At 35.4% G+C, this 24,966-nt stretch overlaps 2 protein-coding genes across 5 annotated transcripts in view; both read right to left on the bottom strand.

Annotated features, from left to right (window-relative positions):
* Positions 1-99: 99 nt before the first annotated feature.
* LOC109053310 (solute carrier organic anion transporter family member 2A1-like) lies at positions 100-17,739 on the bottom strand. Its single transcript, XM_042758240.1, has 14 exons — positions 17,582-17,739; positions 11,023-11,160; positions 9,782-9,944; positions 8,482-8,697; positions 8,293-8,391; positions 8,050-8,186; positions 6,696-6,768; positions 5,278-5,442; positions 4,903-5,110; positions 3,065-3,212; positions 1,867-2,027; positions 1,673-1,737; positions 1,074-1,194; positions 100-870 (listed from the first exon to the last, which is right to left on the bottom strand). Exons 1-14 carry the CDS (start codon positions 17,639-17,641, stop codon positions 750-752), a joined length of 1,875 nt encoding a protein of 624 aa, XP_042614174.1. The 5' UTR covers positions 17,642-17,739; the 3' UTR covers positions 100-749.
* A 4,312-nt stretch (positions 17,740-22,051) lies between these two features.
* LOC109069073 (tyrosine-protein kinase RYK-like) overlaps positions 22,052-24,966 on the bottom strand; it is a 47,656-nt gene continuing 44,741 nt past the window's right edge. For all 4 annotated transcript variants that reach the window (XM_042758236.1, XM_042758238.1, XM_042758237.1 and 1 more), the window contains 2 exons: positions 23,854-23,990; positions 22,052-23,145 (listed from right to left, as the gene is read on the bottom strand). In XM_042758236.1, the coding sequence (XP_042614170.1) occupies positions 23,034-23,145; positions 23,854-23,990 (249 nt within the window). In that variant the 3' untranslated portion in view covers positions 22,052-23,033. The remainder of the gene's footprint in view (positions 23,146-23,853; positions 23,991-24,966) is intronic.

The following is a 24,966-nucleotide window of genomic DNA, read 5'->3' as shown; positions in this document are numbered from 1 at the left end:
ATGAAATAAAGTTTCATAATAAAATTATGACACAAAGTTGAAATTGTGAGATAAAAAGTCAAAATTATGGCAAAGTGAAATTAAGTCATAATTATTGGATAAAGTCAAGACTTTTTATGTCCCAATTATGTTTTTTTTTTTTTCATGTGGCAGAAATGGGCTTTCATTAAAGATAAGCCAAATGGCAGAAAAAAAGCTACAAATTGTGAACAAATTTTATATTTGAAATAACTTATACATTGGTAAATAAATGTTACATATTGCATAATAAAGACTCATCAGAAAGTCACGATTCATTACTCCAAGCAGCAATTAGAAAAGCATTTTGTCATTTGTATTAAGAAAAACAACAGCAACAACAAAGTATGCACAAAGGATATAATAAAACAGCAATATCAGGTATAAAAAATATATTTTACAAACATCTGATGCCTATTTTCAAAATGTCTTCACATTTGGAAGTAACATTTTAAATCTGCTCAGGCTACTATTGATATTTGAGGCTACACACCTCAACTCAGTTTGATATTTGACACACTCGCGTATCTGTGTGTTAATACCAAAAATAACTGTGAAGGTGGAAAGTCCTTGAATCTGTCCAGTTATGGCCCCGCTTGAATGCAGGCAGAAATAAATACTCGAGAATGTAGCGTACAACTTGAGAAATATCCAAACTGAATTCATCCCATTTCCAGCCAGGTATTGGAAGGATGGGGTTTCTAGCCAAGAAACTAAGCACGGTTGAAGCATCACAGGGGTCCCTCTGGCTTTTTCTCTAAGCTGTACTCTCTGGTCCGGTGCATTTTCCAGCCAATAAATGCCAGGAGTGCAATGCCTAATGTCTTATAGCCCACCTGAAGTCCTAGATACCTGAAACAAGTCATCATGATCATCATCAGTGCCACCAAATAGTCTATTAACATTAATTAGCATAGTTTGCTTTCTGTTTTTAGCCTTGTTTGACAGAATATATTCAGTGTGTATGTTTGTTTAAACTAATTTCAAAATCTACCATTTTTTGACACAAATGTACCTTTGTAATGCATTTAGGTCAAAAGAGAACATATTCTTACCTGTTTCTAAGGAGGTTGTTGTCATAGTAACCACATCCTTGCTTTTTTCCACAAGCAATTTTCCACCAGATACATGTAGAGTCTATGGTCATCCCGAACAGAGCAGGAGCTGGCAGCCAGGCTAAGCAAAGAGAGAGAGAGAAAAAAAGATTTTTACTACACATGTAAACAAATATATAACTATTCACTAAAATAATAAAAAAATAAAATAAAAAAAAGCATAGATAGATCGTAATAATATTCTTAAATTTAGGAACTGTATAGATAAATTGATTGTTGTTGAAAAAACAGAAGGGGGCGCTACAGTACTTACAGTATTGCAATTACATTTGCACAATTTAGAAATTGTTTTGTTTTGTTTTTCCAGGAAAGTGTTCTCATATGAGAATCATTTACACTGTGGTTTACATTGTCCAGTGTTCTCTATTTATTTCTGTGTATTATCAACTATCTTCTTTTGAGGATCTTTCAGGATAAATCTGATGTTTCTCTGTACACATACTTATAATTTATTTGCATTACTTTTAATTGCATTTCACACTTTAAAAGAATGAATAAAAGAATAAAATTAATAAAAGGTGTTTTGGTATTTTACTTACTCAGAACCCGCAGAAGCAGAAACTGAACCCCTATGGCAAAGGATTTCTCTTCTGGAGGAACTGACCTGTAAGTAAAGACATAATGAGTGTAATAAGATACAAAAACTCTATCTCAAGATTTCTGACATCTGAAGTTCTCACACTAAATGCAGTGATTTGGTGTTTGTATGTTGGCATGCAAGTGTGTTTCTCACCTGAGTACCATCATGTAGATGGGGTTGTGTGTTAGGCTGGCAATAAGTCCGGCCAGAGATATAAGGAGCATTACAGGCAGGAGATAGTGAGGGCAGGTGTTGGCACAAGGGCCAGGCTTGGCTGTGGCCAGATCGGGAATACACCGGCAGTTACTATAAATCTGTGTGTGGAGAGAGAATGGATGTTTTTATGCTATGACATTTCAAACAAGATTTTGGCATTTATGAGTAGAACGCCAATTTGGCATCGAAAACTGATTGAATGAAAAATATTGGTGACCACAATTATTTCGAGTTAAGACACACACAAAAAAAATCTACTAAGTCACAGGGACCAGGAATAAAATAAAATAAAATACATTTAAAATCTAATTAATTTGAATGTAAAAGGCATTTTATTAAACTACACGATATTAAACAAATGATAGCATGACATGTCAATCCTTGAAAAGCTACACAAGGTGAAAGGAAATCTGATCTAGGCTTCAATAAATACAGGTTCACATGTAACAAGGACAAACATGGTTTAAGAATAAGAAACCAATAATACAATAATCAATAAATTTCACTTTAAAAAAAAAAAAGTTGACTTTTGCACGGTTAATTGTGGGCTAGCAAAACCTGTTGAGAAACCCAGCATTAATGCTTACCTTCATTACAAACATCATTACAGGTGATAGTTATAAGGATACTGTAAGTCTAAAGAGAACAAAAACTAACAGCGTTTCATTGATGCTGCTAATACTAACACTAACGCTTCTCTTGTGCTCTATTGACTTCCACTGGCACAATGTCACCTGTTTTGTTAAATTCAACAAGCAAGGGAGTCCTGACCCAAGTCTATTTCTCATTATAATTACCTCGTGGTATGATATGTGCTGTGTCATATAGAATAATTCATTATCAGCTGCTCCTGAAAGTCTCTTGCTGGGCAGTTATACAGAAGCTTTAACACTCTAAGTTGTTCTGCGTCCCCAAAGCACTTCCTCCAGGAAGTATTACTAATTAGGGATTGATTGGACTCAACTCATTGATCGCTAACAGACCATGAACGGTCATTTGCTCAGTGTGGCTAGCACAGTAGAGACTCACACTGAGCTGCTATCTGGCTTCAGTAATGAGCTAAATAAAAGTCTTGATGGATAGATCTATGGAAATATTATGACCAAATTCTGTTTTGGTTGTTAGATTTATTTACCTGGACTCTATAAGGGTTCTTGGGATCCATGGTGAAGTTTGTGCACCCAGCATGGCAGGGTGAGATGTATTCAATGTTGTTTTCTCCACACACTGGGTTAAAGGCACTGCTGGGACATGAGCAATTGGCACTACAGGACAGATGAGGCCTGCCGGGCAGAATGACACAGAATACAGAAACATTTTATAAACTGGTAATCTTAAAGTAGTAGTTTTCTCCAAAACTGTGGCATTATTAACAGTCATGCCATTTAAAACCTGATGATGAATTTGTAACAACATGAGGGCAAACAAACAACCACAAACATCCACACACATCAAAGTCAACTATTCCTTTAACATCCATTCACAGCAAAGTCTGATAAGAAAATTGGTCAGGGTTCAGGACAAATGTGTGTATTTGACACAATAAACGGAGTATGTTCATAAAGTTCATGGCACATAATCAAATGAGTTCCTATTTGAACACAAAGTGTTCTAGAGAAACAGACATTTCCTTTCCTTCTAGCTGGCTAAGTGAAAGAATTATGATATGTAGGACACACAGCATTTTGTACGTTGATCTGAACTCAAGCTATTCTCAATGACTTGTGCCCCTTGAAGTTTGTCCCATGTGTGCTTCCTCAACTGATTATACAGCATGTCACTGGAAGTTGTTCTGGACCCAAAGATACAAACTTTCACTCAAGCACAATGGTCTGTATCCAAACACTGACAGAAGACAAAGAACAGGCTTAGCTTAACAGTGTTTTTCAGGGTCTGTGAGGACCGGCTCTTTTTAACATACCCTATTTATAGATACTGCTATAAACTTTTGGCCCCTATATATTGTAAACAGCACAGCTTAAGAAAAACATATTTAGCTTACACTTTCAAATGCTAAATATGTTTCAAAATATAATTCAAAGGGAAAGATAATATATTTCCAGAATTCTGAGTAAATACAAAATTTATTTCTTTATATATATTATTATATATATTTTTTCTGGACAATATAAATAGGCTATATTTTTTTTAATGGCCAAAAATGTACTGAACTGTAAAGTATGTGTACTATACTTGTATAAATGTGTATGCAAATATATTTTAAAATCTATATTAGCAATATATTTTTGGTAAATTCTTAAATCTTAAGTAATGGAAAGTGTTTCTGTAAGACAAACAGTAGAGCATGCAGCTAGCAACACTCATAGGTTTATGGGTTTAAATTCAAGGGGATACATGAACCAATAAAAAGTATACTTTGAAGGCAATGTAGCTTTGGATAAAAGTGTCACCCAAATGCATAAATTTAGCATGAGGGAAATTACCAAAATTGCAAAAAAAAAAAAAAAAAAAAAAAAGTCCTTATCACAATTGTGCCTTTGAGTAAGACAGTTAAGCTTAAGTTTCTCCAGAGGGACTGTCTGAGTTTTTTAGTTTTTTAATCTTTTTTTTTTAAACAGAGAATATTCCAAAAACATGGAAGCAATCAAACAAATGAGAACACTCTGTTTTGTGGATTCTCACCTACCCAGGCCAGATCTGACTAAAAATTGATTTATTTATTTATTTCTAGTAATATATTTATATATAGAAAAAATCCTCAATACCAAGGGACTTGTCTGTGCAATCAGTCTTCTGATTTTTTATTTTGATTTTTTTATTATTTCAACAGAGAATATTCCAAAAACATGGAAGCAATCAAACAAATGAGAACACTCTGTTTTGTGGTTTCTCACCTACCCAGGCCAGATCTGACTAAAAAATATTTATTTATTTATTTCTATATATATTTATATATAAAAATCCTCAATAACAAGAGTCAGCTAAATCAAATGAGCATGCTGTTAAACTCACCCATCAATGGCATTAGATGTTTTGGGATAAACACCAGCAACATCTTGCGTGGGGCAGCCCATGAAGAAGAGGGGTACACAGCAGAAGACGGAGATGCTGAGCATTACAACAGAGAAGCGTGGAATGGCTCTGAACGACAACCCCCAGCGTTTCATGATCAGACCCCCGAGCACCATCCCCACAGCCATGGACGGCAGGTTTAAAGCACCTGATTTATTCACAGATAAGAGATTTTTCTCATTAAAAAAAAAAAAAAAAAACACTGGAATATGCCAAACACAATACTGTACACAGGAATGTCTGAGACTAGTTAGCCATGTTTCTCTGAAAACTGTAATCATATTTAATTTATTCTGATATATTATGTTGGCTTACCAATAAGAAGGCTGCTGTAGGCCGCAGAGGCACTGTACTGCCGCTCAAGGAACTTGTTGAGGAAGGTGGCGAGTCCAGCGATTACAGAGGAGAAACAGCACTGGCTCAGAACCAGCAGCATGAAGACAGGACTCAACAGCAGCTTAACAAACATCTTAGGGAACACTGCAAAAATACAGACAGACCACAGAAGACAGAAACAAAAGTTGACATATTTAAAGGCAAGTTCAAATTTAACCTTTTATATTTGCAAACATAAACACAACTTGCATAAACAAAAAATATATAAGCATATGTCCTATGTACACCACATACTCTAATATATGGACAAAAGTATCGAGACTCCTAGCCATTACAAATAGAGACTCATTCTAAATACACATACATTAATATGAAGTTGCAACTATAACAGCATCCACTCTTCTGGGAAGGCTTTCCATTCGATTTTGGAGTGTTTCTGTGGGATTTTTTTTGCCCGTTTATAAAGTAGAGCATTTGAAAGGGCAGGCACTGGTGTTGGACAAGAAGGCCTGGCATAGAAAAGTGCCTTACCCAAACTGCTCCAACAAATTTGGAAGCATAGCATTGTCCAAAATGTCTTAGAATTAGGATCTGTTGAAAAATTAGGATGTCCCTCTACTGGAAGTAAGGAGCCTAGCTCAACCCCTGAAATATAGCCCCATATACCATTATTCCTCCTTCGTCAAACACTATAGGCACTGGCTGGCTGGCACTACACTTGACATTACAGTCAGAGAGCAATGCTTTCCTGGCAAACAAAGAAGTGTGCTTTGTCACTCCACAGAACATGTTTCCACTGCTCCTGAGTCCAGTTGCGGCGTGCTTTACACCACTCCATCCGGTTCCACTGAGCTCTCATGAACAACACTTTTTTTTTCTTCTACAAATGTTTGTAAATGCAGACTGCATGGCTAGGTGCTTGATTTTATACACCTGTGACAATGGGTCTGATTGAAACACCTAAATTCAGTAATTAGGACTACCACAACAATACTTTCCACAAAACACATGAATTATGTGTGAGTGTGTTTACATGGTAACTATTTTGAAACAGGAAATCAATTTGCCTTGAATACACATGAATAAAGACATTATCATGCATAAACCAGCTGCTTACAAATCATACCCTGGAGGCCAGTATATTCATAAGAACGAGTCAGATCCTGTTACAGTAACAACCTTAGCGTGATGTATGACTCAACAGACAAGACATTGACAAACGGCACACGTAGGCCTCGACAACCGCCACAGGACTGCAGAAATTTTAATTGCCCAAGTCAGCTGTATTTCTAACTGTAAGTAAACGATTTAAATGGCTATAACTATACAAATAAATGGCCTTACTATGCTAATACTAATGCATAAGTCTGATAATGAATCAGATAGAGTGGACTCACTTTTAAAGAAATCCAGCATGGAGCCCTCTGTCTTCTTGGGGTCTTCTTTGATGTCACCTTCCAATTCAAAAGACTGCAAAAGAAGATTTTAAATTTTTTTTTTATGTCTTTTACAGTAATGCATTATTCATCTGCTTACATTATTGAACCAAGAAAGGCTTTTATCAATTAATCTACCTCTAATTTTAAATTTTTTAAAAGACGATGCTGTGCGGTGAAGAGATTTCAGGAATATGGTAACAGCCTTAGCTTCTCACTGTAAATGTGTAAGTATTGCCTACTGCATACTAGTTTCACACTGTCAAACACACAGATTATCTAAATTTATCATGACAGGATGGCAGCTAGTTGTATTATTGGGATTTCTCCATAAAAAAAGGGTCAGAATACAGTGGAGAAAGAATATTAAAAATAACCAGTGATTCCTAAGCACAACAACACAAACATGGTAAAACTCTGTTGCATCTAATGAACTACCACCACTGTCAGACAGAAGATCTGTCACACTGATGGTGTTGACATTATAGACATATTTTGCTCAACATGCTTATGATAAAAGCAGAAGTCTTTTTTTTCTGCTGTGGTTAGCTCAGACATGATTTAAATGAGTGAAATTATCTGAAAAGTTCCCATAAATGTTTTTAGAGTTTGGGTTATGGAGATGACATACAATGGTTGTGACACAGAAAATATAGGCAACCTACAAGATTAGGGCCCATTTTATCTTCTTTTACAAAAAGTAGGAATCACAGCTGTGAAACCTTATAAAGGAGGTATATTACAGGTATATACTACCATTTAATTGTTTAGGGGATTTTAATTTAATTTCATTTTTTCCAAGAAATGTATACTTTCTGTAAGGATGCATTTAATTGATCAAAAGTGACAGTAATGCCATAATAATAATAATAATAATAATAATAATAATAATAATAATAAATGTAAAAAATAAATAAATGTTGTTCTTTTGACCTTTAAATACATCAAAGAATACTCAAAAAAATGCATCACCGTTTCCAAAAAAAAAAAAAAAATAAATTAATAAAAATATCATATTAAATAATAAAATAAAATAAACAACACTGGAAAAAATAAGAAATATATATTTAGCACCACATCAGCATTTTAGAATGATTTCTGAAGGATCGTGTGACACTGAAGACTGGAGTAATGGCTGCTGAAAATTGCCATACCAGGAATAAATTACATTTTAAAGTATATTCAAATAATAACAACAGTTATTTTACAATTTTTAAATATAATCTGTTATTTTAAAATGTAATGATTTTATACAATATTGTACTATATTTGTGATCAAATGCTCATTTGTTATGAATACAAAACTGTGATTAACCTTCTCTACGTGAAGTTCTCTGGGAAAGAAGTAGTAAGGGAGTGAGGTGAGAGCAAGACCTCCAGCAGTGATGAGCAGACCCATCCACCATGCTCCGACCCAACGAGGGTCAGCAGGGGTCAACTCCAATGCCACCCCTAGATGAAAGAAACTGCATAATATGTAACACTGCAGCTGTCTACACCGAACAATAACATAAAGAAAAGGAATCATTTGTTGCTGTGATTTAAAAGGTAAACAAACCTGCACCGGCTCTGTCCACATCCACATAAATCTGCAAAACCACAGAGCCCAGGAGATATCCAAAGGAAGGCCCAAAGACTGACACAGCAAAGAGAATAGCTGCAACATGCAACAACACAAACCTCATTAATCTTTTTAATCTTTAAAGTTCTTTCAATGGACATTATGAAAACCATGAAAAAAAAGTACCAATATAGAGAGCAGAATTCCCAGCTCCTGCAAAGTCATCTATATAAGATATTCCGAAAGGTTGGATGGGGACAGAACCGATTCCGAACAGCAGCTGGGCCGTAGCCATTAACACCCAAAATTTACTGGTGTCCACAAGCTTCCGTGACTCCTCCTGACCACAAGCCTCAGCACCCGTTGCATTCGCACGCAAATAACACATGTCCTGTCTGCTCGCTGTTGGATTGAGACACAGAAAGAAAACAAAAACTACATTAATCCCAACCATCACTTCACATCAGACAAAAAAAAATAAAATAAAATAACTGAGTGAGCTATGCACTGAATGTCTTATGTAGGCGATATCCTGCAATTTAATTGCGAACATGAGGGGTGGAGGTGCTCCTAACCATTAATCGTTCATCATTTAATCACCTCATAATGTTTCAAACTTTTATTAACACAGATGGAGTTATTTAGTAGATTGTCCAAAAAAAGCTCTTGTCCATACAATAAAGTGGATGCAGACCTATACAGACAAGACACCATTCACTTTAATTGTATCCAAAAGAGAAGCTTGGACCCTCTACTAAACAACTACTTTTTTATGAAAGAAAGAAACAGGTTTGGTGTGACATGAAAGTGAGTAAAAGAAAATAATTGAATGAGCTAAGCACTGAATGTATTATGTAAGTAGCTGCATATTTCTTTTAACCTTTGTATAGCATTGTAATGTATAAGGTCAAATGACAGAAAGGGGAAGTGAGAGAATGAAGCACAAAGAAAGTGAAGGGAGATAGCCGTTATCTTTTGGAGTAAATTCCAAGTGATTTTCTCTTCAGAGAGAGCCTTATCTCAACAGTATCTTGCAGTACATTGTCCTCATCTCTTTCCCTTTTTCTCTCTATCTGTTTCCTTTCCAACTTCAGTCCATTTATTTCTTCATGATTTTTTTCTCAACCTAATGCTAAACCCTGTCTAAAAAGGGAGAATTGGGTCAAAATGGAGTCTCTTGCAGCAACTTCCTGTAGACCTGCCTACCACCCTGTTATTTCTAAGCTAATGTTTATCATGCAGCGGTGTTATTTTAGATCCCCTCTGTGTCTGGTTTTCTTCAAAACGTCCTGAGCCTTTTTAAATGAATATGTTGATATAATCATTTTGATGAGATGAGAGTCTATGATCTTTTACGCTGGGGGCATGAAACAATATTAACATGCAGAAAAAAAAAAAAAAAACTAAGACAGAAAATGGGGAGAGAAAGAATGCAGAGCTCATTCCAAGAGATGTTTAAGATGCTAATGGCCTTAATGAGACTTACCATGCAGGACAGAGTCATAGGTGTAGGGCTGGGACAGGAAGTGAGGTAGAGCTAAGATTATGGCACTGAAGGACATTAGCAGGCCTCCCAGTCCAATGAATCGAGGTCGGTGAACCCGATTACCCATGTAACTAACAAATGCTATGAACACTGTGTTCCCAACCTAAAAAAAAAAAACAGGAAAACAAGTCACATGCATTCAGTATGGACCTTATTTACATAATATATCCAGCATCATGACTACAGCAGGATGTTTTCAATCATTTGATATCCTACAGTATTCATCTCATTCTTTGTTGACCAGCATATATTCTATTATATGATATAGTCATCCACATATGTTGTGTTTTGGATTCTGGTAGCTTAACTAGTTTAAACTTCCCTGAACAACCAGCCTCATCACAAAGTCCATGTTGGTTCCAGGGTTATTATCGTTAACTTAATATCTCATTTCTGTTTAATTTACCTTGAAATACTAAAATAACTAAAAACAAAAAACATGACAAAACACGACAGAAAATATAAAATATAAAAATATGATCTAATTTAAAATACTAACACAAATTACAATAACATATCAATGATACTAAAATAACACTGGTTGGATGAATAACAATTGTTTTGCTGTTAAAAAGCATGGCTATCAGCTAGAGCAGCATAAACCAGACTGAATAACCATTCATTTTGATCTAAGCTTGTCTGGGTTGAACGGTTTACTGTTAATATTTTCATGATTCATTATTATTTAAATACCCTGTAATGGTATCATGGCACATAATAATGGTATCAGGTTATTAGCCAATATTAGAGATCTGTGTCTGTTGATTTCCCCTGTTTTTATATTTAGATTACCTTTGCTGTCATTTAAACACTAATAATTTATTACTCTTAAATGTATAGTTTCAAAATAAATATCTTCTTTTTTGATACTGTACATAATAAAGCTGTAAAAAGTTTTTTTGTGTTTTTTATCAAAACAAAATACATAGACTTTAAATATCAGTTATAGGTCATAAACATGAAAATAATTATCATATAATTATCATTATCAGCCAATAATTATCATTATCAGCTAGAATTTGAATATTGTGTGCATCAGTGCACACCATGTCACCCTTAAACAATACAACAATAGACTACACTAACTGATATTCAACAATCACGTAATTGAGAAGAGCAGAATAACTGCAGAATAACTTGTAAAATATAGTTTTCAAAGCCCTGTGTGGGGTGATCAGTACCTCATGGAGGGAAGAGATGGTTCCTGAGGAGAGGCTGTCCAGGCCATAGCGTCTCTCGATTGTGGTAATGGTGCTCTTGAAGTAAGAGCTATATAACAGCTGAGTGAGCTGGAGCAGGCTATGACACAACACAAAGATCTACAGGAAGAGAGAGCGACAAAGTGTACAAGAACCGTCAGACATAAGGCTTACAATAACAGTGTACCAAATGATACACAAGTGTACTAAACATTTTCATATGATTAAAGGAACTTGTTGTTTTATGAACTATGCAGAAGCATTCATCAGTGTGTTGTTACAGTCTCATATGGGACTTTTTGAAAGAGCATGTTTGGAGCTAAACAACAGCTCCTTAAAACTAGAGCTTCCTTTCCAAATCTCTACAGACTGTGAGATCTGGGACTTTGAGTTTCACTGCCACACCTCAGAGCATGAAGATTAATCACACTGATTTCACAATATATCTGAATTCACTTGTGTTTGCTATGTAACATAATCACAAACATAGAGCCGTAGAGCTCCTAAAAACACCTTCAAGATTTACACAGTTGTCTTCATCCAGTTATTAAAAGCTGTCACCGGCCCAAAAGCTCCTCATTGTGCAAATAAGTGATAAAACAAAGATGGTTCATAAAATGGAAAATTGGAAGCAGTGGTGTCTCTGTTTTCCTGAGTGACACTTTTCTTAGTTTATCTTTCTTTTTTTATCATTCCTAAAGTCGGCATGAAATAAAATTTCACCTTATCTATTTTGTAAATGCAAAATAGATTAAAACCCCACCCCTTCAAAATCGACTGCAACCTGGAATAATTTTTGCTGCATTTTTAGTCCCCTCACATCTCAAAATAATAATCAAAATCTGGAAGAACACTTCAATTCATCACAATTTAAGTAACTTAAGTAACTTCTAGATTGTAGCCAGCTAGAAGTGGAGCCACATGGATATCAGCCTTATCTGAAATCTGATTGGCTCTTTAAGGAAGCCTGAAGATTATAGATAATGGGAAGCCAAATACTCCAAAGCAAAATGAAACTGCACTACCAAATTTATTTAACTTAATTGAAGTGTGTAATTTCTGTCCCACCAGTGGCACCAAATGGAATTGCAACCTTTTCTTACATTGGTTCATGTGCCGTGATTTGGTTTGGTTAGGAGAGTTTGAAAACAGTTTTTATTATTATTATTCTTTTTTTACAGTTGTTTGGTGCCACTAGTGAGAAGGCTAAAATGACCTTTAAATCAAAAACAAAGGGCTGTTGCTATAGAACAACCCTCATAACTTAATATCCCTCATGAATAACATCTTTGTATGACTAATCTCAGTATTCTTTTTGCACAGTACACCGCAGTACCGATCCTTTTTGTACGTAGTAGATATATTCTAAATAAACACCTAATTTTTAATAGTGATAAATCAAAATTTCCAAAACTGGGTTGACTGAGGTACAGATATGGTGTTCTTCTTCTTTGTTGAAATACTTGTAATATTAATGAATAAATCCTCTCAGCAAATGTTAACCCTTCTAATATAATAATAACCAGTGACTCTTCAACTTAGGAGAGAGAAAAAAAAAAATCAAGAATACCTGAAATACAATGTTTTATGAGATGCATACTATGCATAACACAACATAAAAAGGCTGAAGCAGAGAGCTAGTCATATTGACTTCTTGTACTAGCTGGCAAAAGCACTGATAGTAATGTTTGTCTAGAGAGTTAGCTGCGTTCGTTCACCTCTCTTGATGATAAGCCAGAAATGCAGTGGAGATAAAAGCTCATAAATTGGAACGTTTCCCTGTTTGTGTATGAGAGAGAGAGAGGCAGCTGCTCCTATATGATATAGCGCTTTTTTTGTGCCCAAAACGTCATGAACACAAAAAGAGGAACGTTTGCAGAGGTCTCAGAGGCATGAAGCAATCTGATGGGGCATGTAGAGATCTGGACTGGATTTCCTAAACAAACACAAGACATAAATCCCTCTCCTCCACTCACCGCCAGCTCTCAACCGTTGCAAGCCAAAGTGCTATGCTTTCTGACGGCTTCTAGAACAGCTAATGCTTCCATTAAACCTTCAGCTTTATGGTTTGCAAGCACACATAATAGCTGCTTTTGACACAGTTGCTACGATTTCTTTCTTGTTTTGCAGCAAATGGGCTTTTAATTACAGAAATATTTTGATAGGCTGTGCTCACTCAAGCAGCCCAAATAAATGCCTTCGTTAGACGTTTGAATTGCAGCTCTGTGACTCTTTCTGCCCGAGTGCCAGTTCCACATTAGGCTCAGCTCAAATTATTTGAAACACTGCAGCCACGTCTGTAAGCTTTCACATATAATGTTACAGGGAAGCTCGAGCAGATTGTTCTTTTTTATTGTTTTCTCAGGGCTCTCTGACAGACTAACACTATGAGCAATCTCTCTCCAGAGGCCATTACTCAATAAGTGTCCCTGAGGTAGAATAGGTGTACTATGATCAGGGCATGTTACTGTTTTGCTGGATATTAGGTTTTAACAAAAGTGCATGCAATAGTACATGCACAGTATAACTTGACACAGGTTCCTATGCAAATTACAGCTGGCAGTCTCATCAGTGCATAATTCTCCACAAGCAGTTGTAAATCTTTTGCAGAGCTGGCACACGTTTGATCACTCGCTGCATCTTGAATGACTATTAGAAAGTAGCCTTGGGTGAACACTGAGCACAAAGCATAATGAAATATTTGTTTTGTATTGAAGCAATGTGTGAATGGTTTTTGGAATTTTGGAAGAATAATGCAAATATAAAACAATCCTGCCATATGTATGAGGAAATTATAGTCAGACATTTGTCCTACAGTTACCTCAAGCATTTAGGCCTTGGCAGGTTTGTGAGTTCTAGGAAATCAGAAGAAAAAAAAAAATGTTTTTTACATAGAGGCATTGTCTTTTTATCGCATTGGCCTGTAAAACAGAGGTTTACACCCTTATTTAATGTGAGTTTTTAAGTTATTATTTTTATTAATAAAAAAATAATATATTTAACTGCATTATATTATTGAACTGTAATCTTGTCAAACAGATTTGAAGATTTCGGTCAATTAAAACATTCATTTCCATATTCAAGAAGACAGGAAATGGCAAGAAAGCAAGATGAACGCCGAGTGAACTTATGCGCCTTTAGGGGGCTTTAATAGAGAGTCATTAGTTTTGAATCATCTGAGCATTTTAATGATGTTTGAATTGCACTGACATTGTAGAGTACAGTGAGTGATTCAAACTCCACAGACAGAAAACCAGTGATGAAAGATTTGATGAACTTGCTGAAAAGCACTTCCTGTCGTCTGTCCAGACCTGGATTTCTGCCCCTCCTCAGCAGCTATTGTGCTGCATGAAGATTCCCGCTGAGTAAAGAGAATCGGGGAAAAACTGACTTTGAAGTTTGATGTTTTACATGCAACTCTGCACTGCTGTCACATGTTACTAACATTTCCTGAGGATATAAAGCTTAAACAGTCAAAAAGTACAACCCCGATGTTCCTATCACTTTTGCTCATCCTGTGCACCACAGCTACAAAATTAACAGGACATTCAGAAGGTGTTTCACTATGGGTTGAAATTAACAGAACCCATTTATATATTCTATTCATATTACAAGAACACATTTAGTGATGACAAGCAGAATTTAATAATGACTACAAATGATCATGTCTCTCAAGTCCAGCTCTGAGGAAATTAAGAACTTGCTAGCTATGTCTGAATTCACAGATTTTCACATTAAATGGCTTCAAAGAAAATCTTGCAAATGGGACACTAATACAGTTAGAGGTTGTCAGCAACGATTCATTGATATCAAGTGAAAACATCTGGAGAAGCTGTCCCACCCTAATGCAATACAGATTCAGCAAATGAGTAAATGAATCTATGCATGACAATATTACATTGTGCATACTGCCAAGAGCAAATCAGTTGATGGTAGAATAAATGGAAAAATGCAAGATCAATGTGACAGTCTTATTTAATATTTTACAAATTTCTATGGCAACAACAGTAATCTTACAATGACCTGTAGCCCAAATAAACAACACTCCCTTCTCTGCAATTTCTAATGACAGGCTCATTTTGAAATCCCATCCTGCATGTAAACTAAATAAGGTGGCTTAACAGCGCAGATGTTAATGTTTGTATAACATGCTAATAGAGAAAAGTTGCAAAAAACAAAAAAACAAACAAAAGCAAAATAGTGGAAAAAGTACAAAATATTTTAAAGCTAAACATTAAAAAATGTCAAAACTCCATGTTGTATATCAGCATTACTTGTCAGGTCAAATGAGTTTAAAACTCAAAGGGGGGGGGGGGGGGGGGGGGGGGCAAGTACACTGAACAGCATGTTCTACACCTTCTTTCAACATACAGTACGTCATCACTGCCTGACTCAATCCGATGAACAAAATACACATCTGTAAAACCTGTCCATTTAACATGTGCAGTTATGCCTCATTGGTACTAAGTCTATTTAGACATACCTGTAACACTCTCACACCCTTACTGCAAACATATAAAGTCACCAAGAAGCAGAATGAACAGTAACTTCCAAAAGAACCCTGCAACTTTGGATCTTTAGCTGTAGCTTTGTTGATTTTGGAAAGTGTGTGAAGCTTCTCTCTACTTGAACTCTCATTCATTCAAAATAAATGACCACAACAACAGACAGTTCCTAGAAGGGGGGGGCGGTTCTACAGAACCGAGTAAGGAAGACTAAGCAGGCACTTCTGAATCTGTGTCATGTTTGTCTTTTATAATTCCAAACAACCATTTTCATTGGAATAGCTTCTGCTTAAGATTCTTGTAACATGCCAAGAAAATATCACAAATACACAAAACAGATCTGAAGTAGGTGTAAAACAAATTTTCTTCTCGTCTAATATGAGCAACAACCTCTGGGCTGGTTTGTCAGAGGTGATTTGTCAGAAGTTACTTTAGGTGGAGGAATGAGCAGGTATGAGTCTAAAGGATTTCTGCAACTCCAGACAAACTCAGACGGAATTTTCTATAATGCTTAAGCGCAAAGTTAAGCTATATAAAACTGGAGCTACCATGAATATAACTTTTTTTTTTATATAATATTTTTGCCTTGTTGACATGTCTGTCAAGAGGTTTTTTTCAAGCAAATATTTAATAAATGAGTCTGCTTAACTGATCAGTTCATAATATGTAAATAAAGATATGCACACTATTAAGAAGTGGAACATATGTAAACATATTATGTCATTAACAGGCTCTTTTAAACATTGTGTGCAAGGTATTTTTGAATCTGATTCAGAAGATAGCCTAGTTGCATTCAAGCATTTACATGCATAGTTATTTCCTATTGATTGGATTGTTTTAAGTCTACACCACGCCTTTCAATCCAATCAAAATTGAATTTGGATTCAACTCAGTCGGAGTGATTTAGATGTTTACATGAAGTCTTTTCAGTCCTACTGTGGCACCAGTCCAATTACTAATGGATAATTCGGGAGCATTTAAACATAGTTAATGTTGGTCAAGATCTGTGTATCGCGGTAAAAGAAAAACAAAATGCTGTTTGGAGAAATGAACAGATATTATCAATCACATATAAATCCATGAATCTCTGACAAAGCCAAGATGAAATAGTTTTGACACCACAACAGCCTGTGGTCAGGGAGATCATTATCCAAACAATTTCCAAACACAAAAACATCATAATTAAACATCGTACGCATTGAAGACATAATGTGTGAGATGGCAGAACCATAATCTTTGTCTAACATCCCTACATTCCACAGACTTTTGCTTGAGACTAAAATGCAAATGAATGCTGCACTTCAACTAAGCATCGCTTCTGGTGAGCCATCTGATACATAGTACTGCCCTCTAGGCTGAGGTCCTCATCCTGAGCTGATTCAAATTGACAGAAGGCTATCAGCACTGACAGTCACAATCAGCAAAACCTGTTTCGGCTGTCAAACACCTTGAATTAAGGCTTCAAACAATCTGGGCTTTACAAACGAAAGACATAAAATATACCAGCATGAATTAATGAATTAGACCCAGTGAACTGTTTACTATATTCACAATGCAGATGAGCAGAGGATAAGGAATTGAAAACAGCAAAACTTCATAACTCTAAAGACGGGCTCACATTGTCTTGGTGGTTTGATTTATAAGTAACATAACATTAATGGTTTTCCCCATGTTTATATATAAGGACAGTGAACTAATAAAACACAAAGCCTTAGCATATAGAGATAAAAACAAAAGTTCAGGTTCCAAGTCCAAATACAATAAAAATCATGACAGCATAAATAATGATATAATGTACCTCCACTGTCACGTTATATCACCACAGCAACAACAGCAAATGCACTGTAAATTGCTATTTAATATGTTTCTACTAAATGACAGTGAACAAAAGCTAAGGTAACAATACTGTAAGTTTACATTAAATGAACCAATTAAATTAATATATTAAACGCATTGTTATTATTGTGTGAATTTTGGATCATTATTATAAACTAATAATATTCATCAATAACCATAAAACAATAATAATACTTTACCTTGACGTTACAAAACAACGCTGGCTTAGGTTTCTTTATGTCTTTAGGGTATATGTCCATGTTTTCCTATGAGAGATGAAGTTGGTTGTTAGCCTTGTTTCAAAAATTATGGACAAGACAAGTTTTCACTTCGGTGATCCTCTGTGGGTATTTATATATCCATTATCAGTGATGTCACGAGCCCCGCCCAATGCTCACCGACTCCGCCCACTACTCCACGCGCGATTGTTTTGGTGCTAGTTATGTCTCTCTCTCTCTCTCTCTCTCTCTCTCTCTCTCTCTCTCATTGTGTGACAGAACATTTGTGAGTTTTAAATTGAAGTGGTCTGTGCGTCAGTGATTTTTGCTGCACTGTTTTTACAGCTGAAAATCTGGCACTTTCAAACAAAGTCACACAAAATGAACTTCTGAATCGGGATATTGCAGGCACAGCACACTTAAGTCTTGGGTGTTCTATGCTGTACTCTTCACCTGAATGAACAGAAACTTTCAGTGTAACGACCAAATCAAGGTCCAGTACTCTACTGTTATGTTTGCTGTGTCATACTGATGATCATGACCGAAGCCCATGTGAGTCTCTGTCCACTGCTGCACTCTAGGGTCAAAGTCCTGCAAGGCTTATCCTCCTGAGACCCAGGAATTTTTTGTATGTGTGTGAATTTAGTATTTTTTTTTCATGTCATTATATTGTTTAGAGCATAAGAAAAATAAAACAAAAAATTATATTTTATTAATATGTTATGCTATGTCCTTTAGAGGACATCAGGACTTTTTTAAAAAAATAAATAAATAAATAAATAAAAGACTTGAATGACCATAAATAGGCAAGAATAAAACGACAACAACAACAACAACAACAACAACAAAAAAAACCCGTTTTTTTAAGGTTTAATGTTTTTGTTTTTTTTACCAAACTTTGTATAAAGATGATTCTCAACTGTTATGAAATATATACCAGGATAATTGTATATACCATTTTTTTTTTCGTGTGTAAAATGTCCCTAAGAGGGTTTTCCCATTATATACAATATAACTATATACTGTATCTAATTTGCATATTTAATAATAATATCTAATATTTCATAGGAATATTGAAATATAATTTCTTACCTTATTCATTTAATGTTTCTCCCAAAATGCGTAATAAACATGCATTTTGGGACTTCCAGACTTAAGTTGCAAGTTATATTGAAAAAAAACATAATTTATATTTTTTATTTTACTTTTTATAATCAACCTTTAGTGGTTTTTCACTTTTAAGAATTCTGGTTTGACCTTCCCTTAATAGGCTTCCTTGTTCCATATGTCCTTCTGTATTCAAGTGAAACAAAAATCTTGGAAATGAGTAACATTTGACACAAGAAATCGCACTGAAGCAGCCATAAATGTTACATCACATCTACACCTCATTGAAAAACATTGTTGTAATATTGTTCTTTTCTGACAAGTTTCCAAGAAGTGCTTAGACTGCCATTATGACAGAGTTATTCTCAAGGGATAGTTTGCTCAAAAACAAAAGATGTGCCATTTATTTAATCATTTATTACACTTTGTTCCAAACCTGTATGACTCACTTTCTTCTGTGGAACACAATAAAACAAAAAGTCAGCGAGGTCCATGTTGTTTAGGCTTCAGCATTTTTCTAAATATCTTATTTTGTGTTCTGCAGGAAAATATTAATAATAAACAAAGACTTTTGCTCATCTTTGAAACACAACTGAAGATATTTTAATGAAACCTGAGATTTTTGTGCCTTGGTTGAAAGTCAATTCCCCTAAAGGTTTCATGCTTCAAAAAGTTCATAAAACACTGTAAAATGTGATCAATTTAATTAAAGTCTTCTGAAGAGACACCACTACTTTCTATGATGAACAGATTTAATTGTGGTGCTTCAGCAAATGAGTTTATAGTTCTTAAATATTAGACAATTTCCTGCCATTCTATAAAATGGTACTTTTATTGTAACATTAAAATAAATAAATAAAAAAGATAGATAAATGTTTAAAACCTATGGTTTTAAAGATAATGACAAAGAATAACGATTTAAAGTTATTAATTAGGCTGGGCGATAAAACGATACTTATCGTGATATAATTTCCTCGATAAAACGATAACAAGAGTTGGATAATCGGAACGAAACAGTGCTACTCATGTGAAGCGCGCCACACGAGCATCATTTATGCGCTCGACTCAAAGTTCAAACGGAGCTCACTAGAACTGATGCTTTTGCGCGTTAAGTCTGTCACGCGAGCACTAAACAGCGCTGTGAGATCCAGTGTGAAGAACTAGTTCAAAGCCCGATGAAACAGTGCAGACAAACAGGAGAAACTGCGCGCAAGAGACAGTCAAAAGGGTTTTTAATCTACAAATCGCCTTCATTTACCGTGGATTTAGTAACACTAGCTGCACTATAGTGTTGTGGCAGAAATGTGGGATATTCATATCGAATTTTATTATAATATTAATGTAGACATATAGGCTAATAAATCTGTTAAGAGTAATGGAATGTAGCCAAATTACAGTATTTTTGCTATATAAGCTATTTGAAAAATATAGCTACATTTTGTATAAATGCACATAAAAATACTTAGAAACCATATAGTTGCATTTTTCCCATGGGATTGAGGTGCTATGTGTGTGGTTACCATGATCTAAATGTATGCTACTATGGAAAAACAATGATTAATTTGAATAAAGAATATTTACATTTCAGCATATAAAAATGAGGTTGTTGCAATTTTTACAGATGTTACTGTTTTTGACAATGAACATAAATTTACATCTGCATCCTAACTCAAGTTTAAAGAATTCAAAAACATGAAGCGTTTGTCAGGTTCTGACCGTAAAGAGCAGTTTAAAACCACAATTTAATGGTCTGGTTTTTACAGCTTTCACTTAAGAGCAAAAATCTGCCTTTAAACTTGAAAGAAATAAATATTTAAAATGTATCTGATAATTAGGCTATCGATATCGACCGATATGAAAATATCTTGATTTTTATTTTTTTTTTTTGGGCCATATCGCCCAGCACTATTAATTATAACTTAAATCAATATTTTGGGGTCATGCTGTGAACCTTAAATATTCTTTTAATAGTATTATTTTTTGTGTGTGTGTTCTTTTCTTCTTTGACCCATAACTAATCAGCTCACATAAAGAGTGCACATGAAATATGATAAAGCTCAATCGTACTTGCTTGATGTGCAAGAACCAATCCAATGAAGTTCTGTTTGTTTTGTTTATCTTAGATTTCTTGCATGCTCTCTTTATGAACATTTAGAAGAGTGGAAGTTTTGGGGAGTGGAATTTCAATGGAGACAGAACTCTCAGCTTTCATTAAAAACAAATCAAAATCTCCTTCATTTGGGTTTCAAAGATGAACAAAAGTCATAGAAGCTTGGAATGATGTGAAGGAGTGTAACTGATGACTGATTTTTCATTTACCCAAATATCAATTTAAGTGCATTAAGAGCTCCACTAAAATGAAATGCTACATAAAGTAAATAGCACAGTGACATTGACAGCACAGAAGAGAGAATACAGAAATTTTAGAATAAGTATTCAAGTGATCATTGACTTAAAACAGTTAATCATTTTTAAAAAGCTCGTTGTAAGCTAGTACCTGAACAAAACGTTAACGCTCCCCACTGTCTTCTTTCGAAATCTTATCATGGAGAAAGAAAGGAAGGGCTATGAGAATACAGGTCAGTTATACAAGATACATTCATTTTTTTAAGAAGCATTATCTATTTCTACATTAATATCCAGAGGACAAAGAGAGCAGGTCACAGATGGTGTCAGTGATTTTTGTCTCAGCATGTTGTGCACGTAGATAGGTGTGCATGCCTTTATATAAGTTTAAGACACCTTTGTTGAATATATTTCTACCATTATCAAAGATTAAACTATATAATACAGAATGAAGCATGTTAGAACCAGGGAAAGGAGAACAATATCTTTGAATAGGGTGATAATCTTCCTAAGCCACTACTCCAATTTAACACTAAGCATACTCAGCCTTCCATTACAGCATTACATAAAACAGATGTGTACTCCTTCATATCAAAACGGCATCAGAAATGCATTCAATAAAAACATTTCAAATTGCTAACTCAAACATAGTCCACTGATAGAATCAGTAGTTAAGTTTAAAAAAAAAAAAAAAAAAAAAAAAAAGTGATTTGAAGATTGCACATATATGTAGTTGGCCAGACCACAAGATACTGATAGTCTTTTGGCTGCTCGCTCAATGTTATTAAGTATTAAGAGCAAAACACTTTTCTCATTACACCAGAGTAGGGGTGAAATGATTGCAAAATAGTTCCATTCAGAACAGTTCACAACAGCTTTGATCACTAAAAATAGATGTTTCTATTGTACCAAGAATGTAGAGGGGGTGAAAAGGTTTGTATGTGGGATAAAACCATCCTCCAGACCAAATCGTGCATTAAAAGCAACAAACACCAACACTAAAACTGAGATCCCATTTTATTTAGAGGCCTCATTTAATTGATAGGTATGAATTCAGTTTACACAAAACCCTTTAAAAAAGTCAACATGCAGTGATCACAAGGATAGAAAGAAGAGCCTATAGATTGAAAACAAAGGATTTGAAAATGGTGTCTAGCCGTACACTTCAAATATTCACAGTGACTCGTGTTTCTTTTGTTGTCCATGTATTCATACAGATTTAAACATACAAGGAAGGCATTGTTCTGACACAGAACAGTCAAACATCAAAAACTTTAGGAATCTGAAAAAAACCTTGTACCAAAGTCCAGACTGACTTGCAGGATCCCAACATGCTGCTTCAGACCTCCATGACCACCTCAGAAATTAAGGAGGTAAAGCTTATAGTCAGCTGTAGGGCTCCACCGTCTTTAGTCCCAAAAAAAAAAAAAAAAAAAAAAAAAAAAACAATTGCCTGTACCCAGGATGAGGATGAGCATTGGAGACCTGTTTTCTCACCAAACTGTCTTTTTAAATCAAATAAATGCAAGGCTTAATGTAGTGAGACCTAATGAGACGAAGCTCTTCTCACTGAAGTCTTTGAAAATATATGTACAGATTACTCTGCGCAATATTTAAAATGTCCAAAGGGAAATTTCCCAGTTTCTTGTCGTTTCTATTATGAAAAGAAAAAAAAAGCTTCTTTGTGACGCAAAGAGATCAGCAGCTTCCTGTGGACACTCTTATACCAGCATTCCAAACAAGTGAGGATGATATTCTTGAGAATCAGAAATAGTCCTTGATATTCACGCAGCTGTTATATACAAAAGATAGAAAGACCTCCAACATCTACATCTTCCAAACAAAGCCAGATTTCATACTGCATGAAACAAAAGCACTTTACAAAATGGCTAGTGTTTTTTTTTTTTATAAAGTAAGGCACTGCATTAACTTTCACTCTCTGGAATAGTGCTGTTCAACAACTCGGCCGGTTTGAGCAAGTTTAGACGTAGGCCCCTAAAGCTGCGTGGAACTCAGTGAGGCACTGGACGAGCTGTTGGAATTTTGGTCTCTCCTCCAGATCCAAGGCCCAGCAACATGCCATTACTGCAAATCTGAAACAGAGAACATCTTCACATAAACAAAACATCTACTTTTATTAGATCAGTGACTGATGAAGCCAAAGGAGATTTATCAAAGAAAAAGCTGGTCTGTCAAGACTTATTGCTCTTTATTACATCTGACAGCAACGTTCGAAAAGGGCTTGAGTGAAAGTTGAGATCACCTTATTTTTATTCAGGCTTTCCAACACACAAGGCAAACCGCAGAACACGTACTCATCGCTTATTCTCTAGAGGGGAAAAGTTATGATCCAATGCTGATTAGCTTTTCCTGCATTCTCTAAACTGTTCCGGCGAGTGCGTAAGACAATAATCTTGCTGTGATTGGGACACTGACATGATCAACATCCCTTGTTGCTTTGCAAATCCTGGCTGGTCCGGTCACCACGGCTCCTGTTTCCTAGCTATTGCAGGATGCCGATAAGGTTCAGATTGTGCAGACAGCCAGCATCTGTTGTATTCGGATCAAACTGTCCCATTTCATTTTCTAAAGGTTCAGTCAGTTCCCTCACAAACTAATCAAGATTTAAGAAAGCCGTTGCTACTGATACTTCGGGAGCTTTGCCAGTCACTCAGTAACACACTCACCAGAGTTTATTTATTTTGCAATATAAATCTGTACATGAAAAGGAAGTTATTTTAAATAAAGAATTATTTGGACATGATTAAAATACAGAAGTGAAATATTTGAACCAAACTCACAGTTCATCGGGGCAGTTAATGGGCTGTGCTATTCTGTAGCCATCTTTCAGATAAGCAGCCATCTCGAAGGGGTCAATGTCAACATAAGGAGTCTGTCCCAAGGTCATCAGCTCCCACAGAGAAACCCCGAAAGCCCACTGTAGGGAAACAACACACAAGAGCTCAGACCAGTCTGAGTGATGCACAACGACTGAAACAGAAAGATGATTCCTCCCTTCAACAAGTGACGAGATCCCATGAGCCGGACATTTATTTAGTAAACAAATACAGACCTGCCAACCTTGGACAATTTTTTGGAGTACCATCAGCGTGGCGGGCCGGGGGGTGGGGGTCGGGGGTTAAGAGGAGGTGGAGTGGGGGTAAACAGTTTACTGTTTTTTTACTGTTTACCTTAACTGTTTAGCTAATTTTTGCTATTTATTTATTTATTTATTTATTTTAAATGCTATAAAAAAAAAAAAAAAAAAAAACACTTCTGCATAGGCCTGGGCGATTAGAGCAAAAATCTCTATTTTTTGGCTGATTTGCGGTATACGGTAGCCTATATATCTCTGTATATTGTATTTAGATTAAACAAATAAAGTGAATATAAGCATGTACGCAAATATTATGTGCAAAAAAGTTTTAAAATCACATTACATTGTAACATTGCAATCTAAAAACAAAAATAATCTTTTTAAAGCAGAAGTTATAGTTACTAAACTTAAAATGAAAATAATAAAAAGCACAGACTAAGAAATATTTCCATGGCTTTTTAAACATTTACAGATGTAGAATATACCTGTGAAATGTAAGTTATGCATTAAGGAAAACAGCACATCTCGAACACATTAAACAGCGCATCTCTGTCAGCCTCACACGCAGCCTTTCTGTCCGAGCATCTCAGCGAGCTGCTTTGAACTGAAACTATAGGCGACTAGGAGAGAAATAAAACGCAGAAACTATTTAAATGCAAAACAAACAAAAAACGCTCTGATTGGTTGAACTCTGTTGCTTGTTTTGAATACTGTGCGTGGACAGACAGGGGCGTCACTAGATTTTTGTGTAGTTTAGAGTGACAAATCTAAACAGCGTACTTTGAGGTCAAAATGCGTAGCTGCTACGCAAAATGCG

Source organism: Cyprinus carpio, chromosome A6, assembly GCF_018340385.1.
Source record: "Cyprinus carpio isolate SPL01 chromosome A6, ASM1834038v1, whole genome shotgun sequence".
NCBI classification, from domain to species: Eukaryota; Metazoa; Chordata; class Actinopteri; order Cypriniformes; family Cyprinidae; genus Cyprinus; species Cyprinus carpio.
This window is presented reverse-complemented; position numbering and strand designations above follow the sequence as displayed.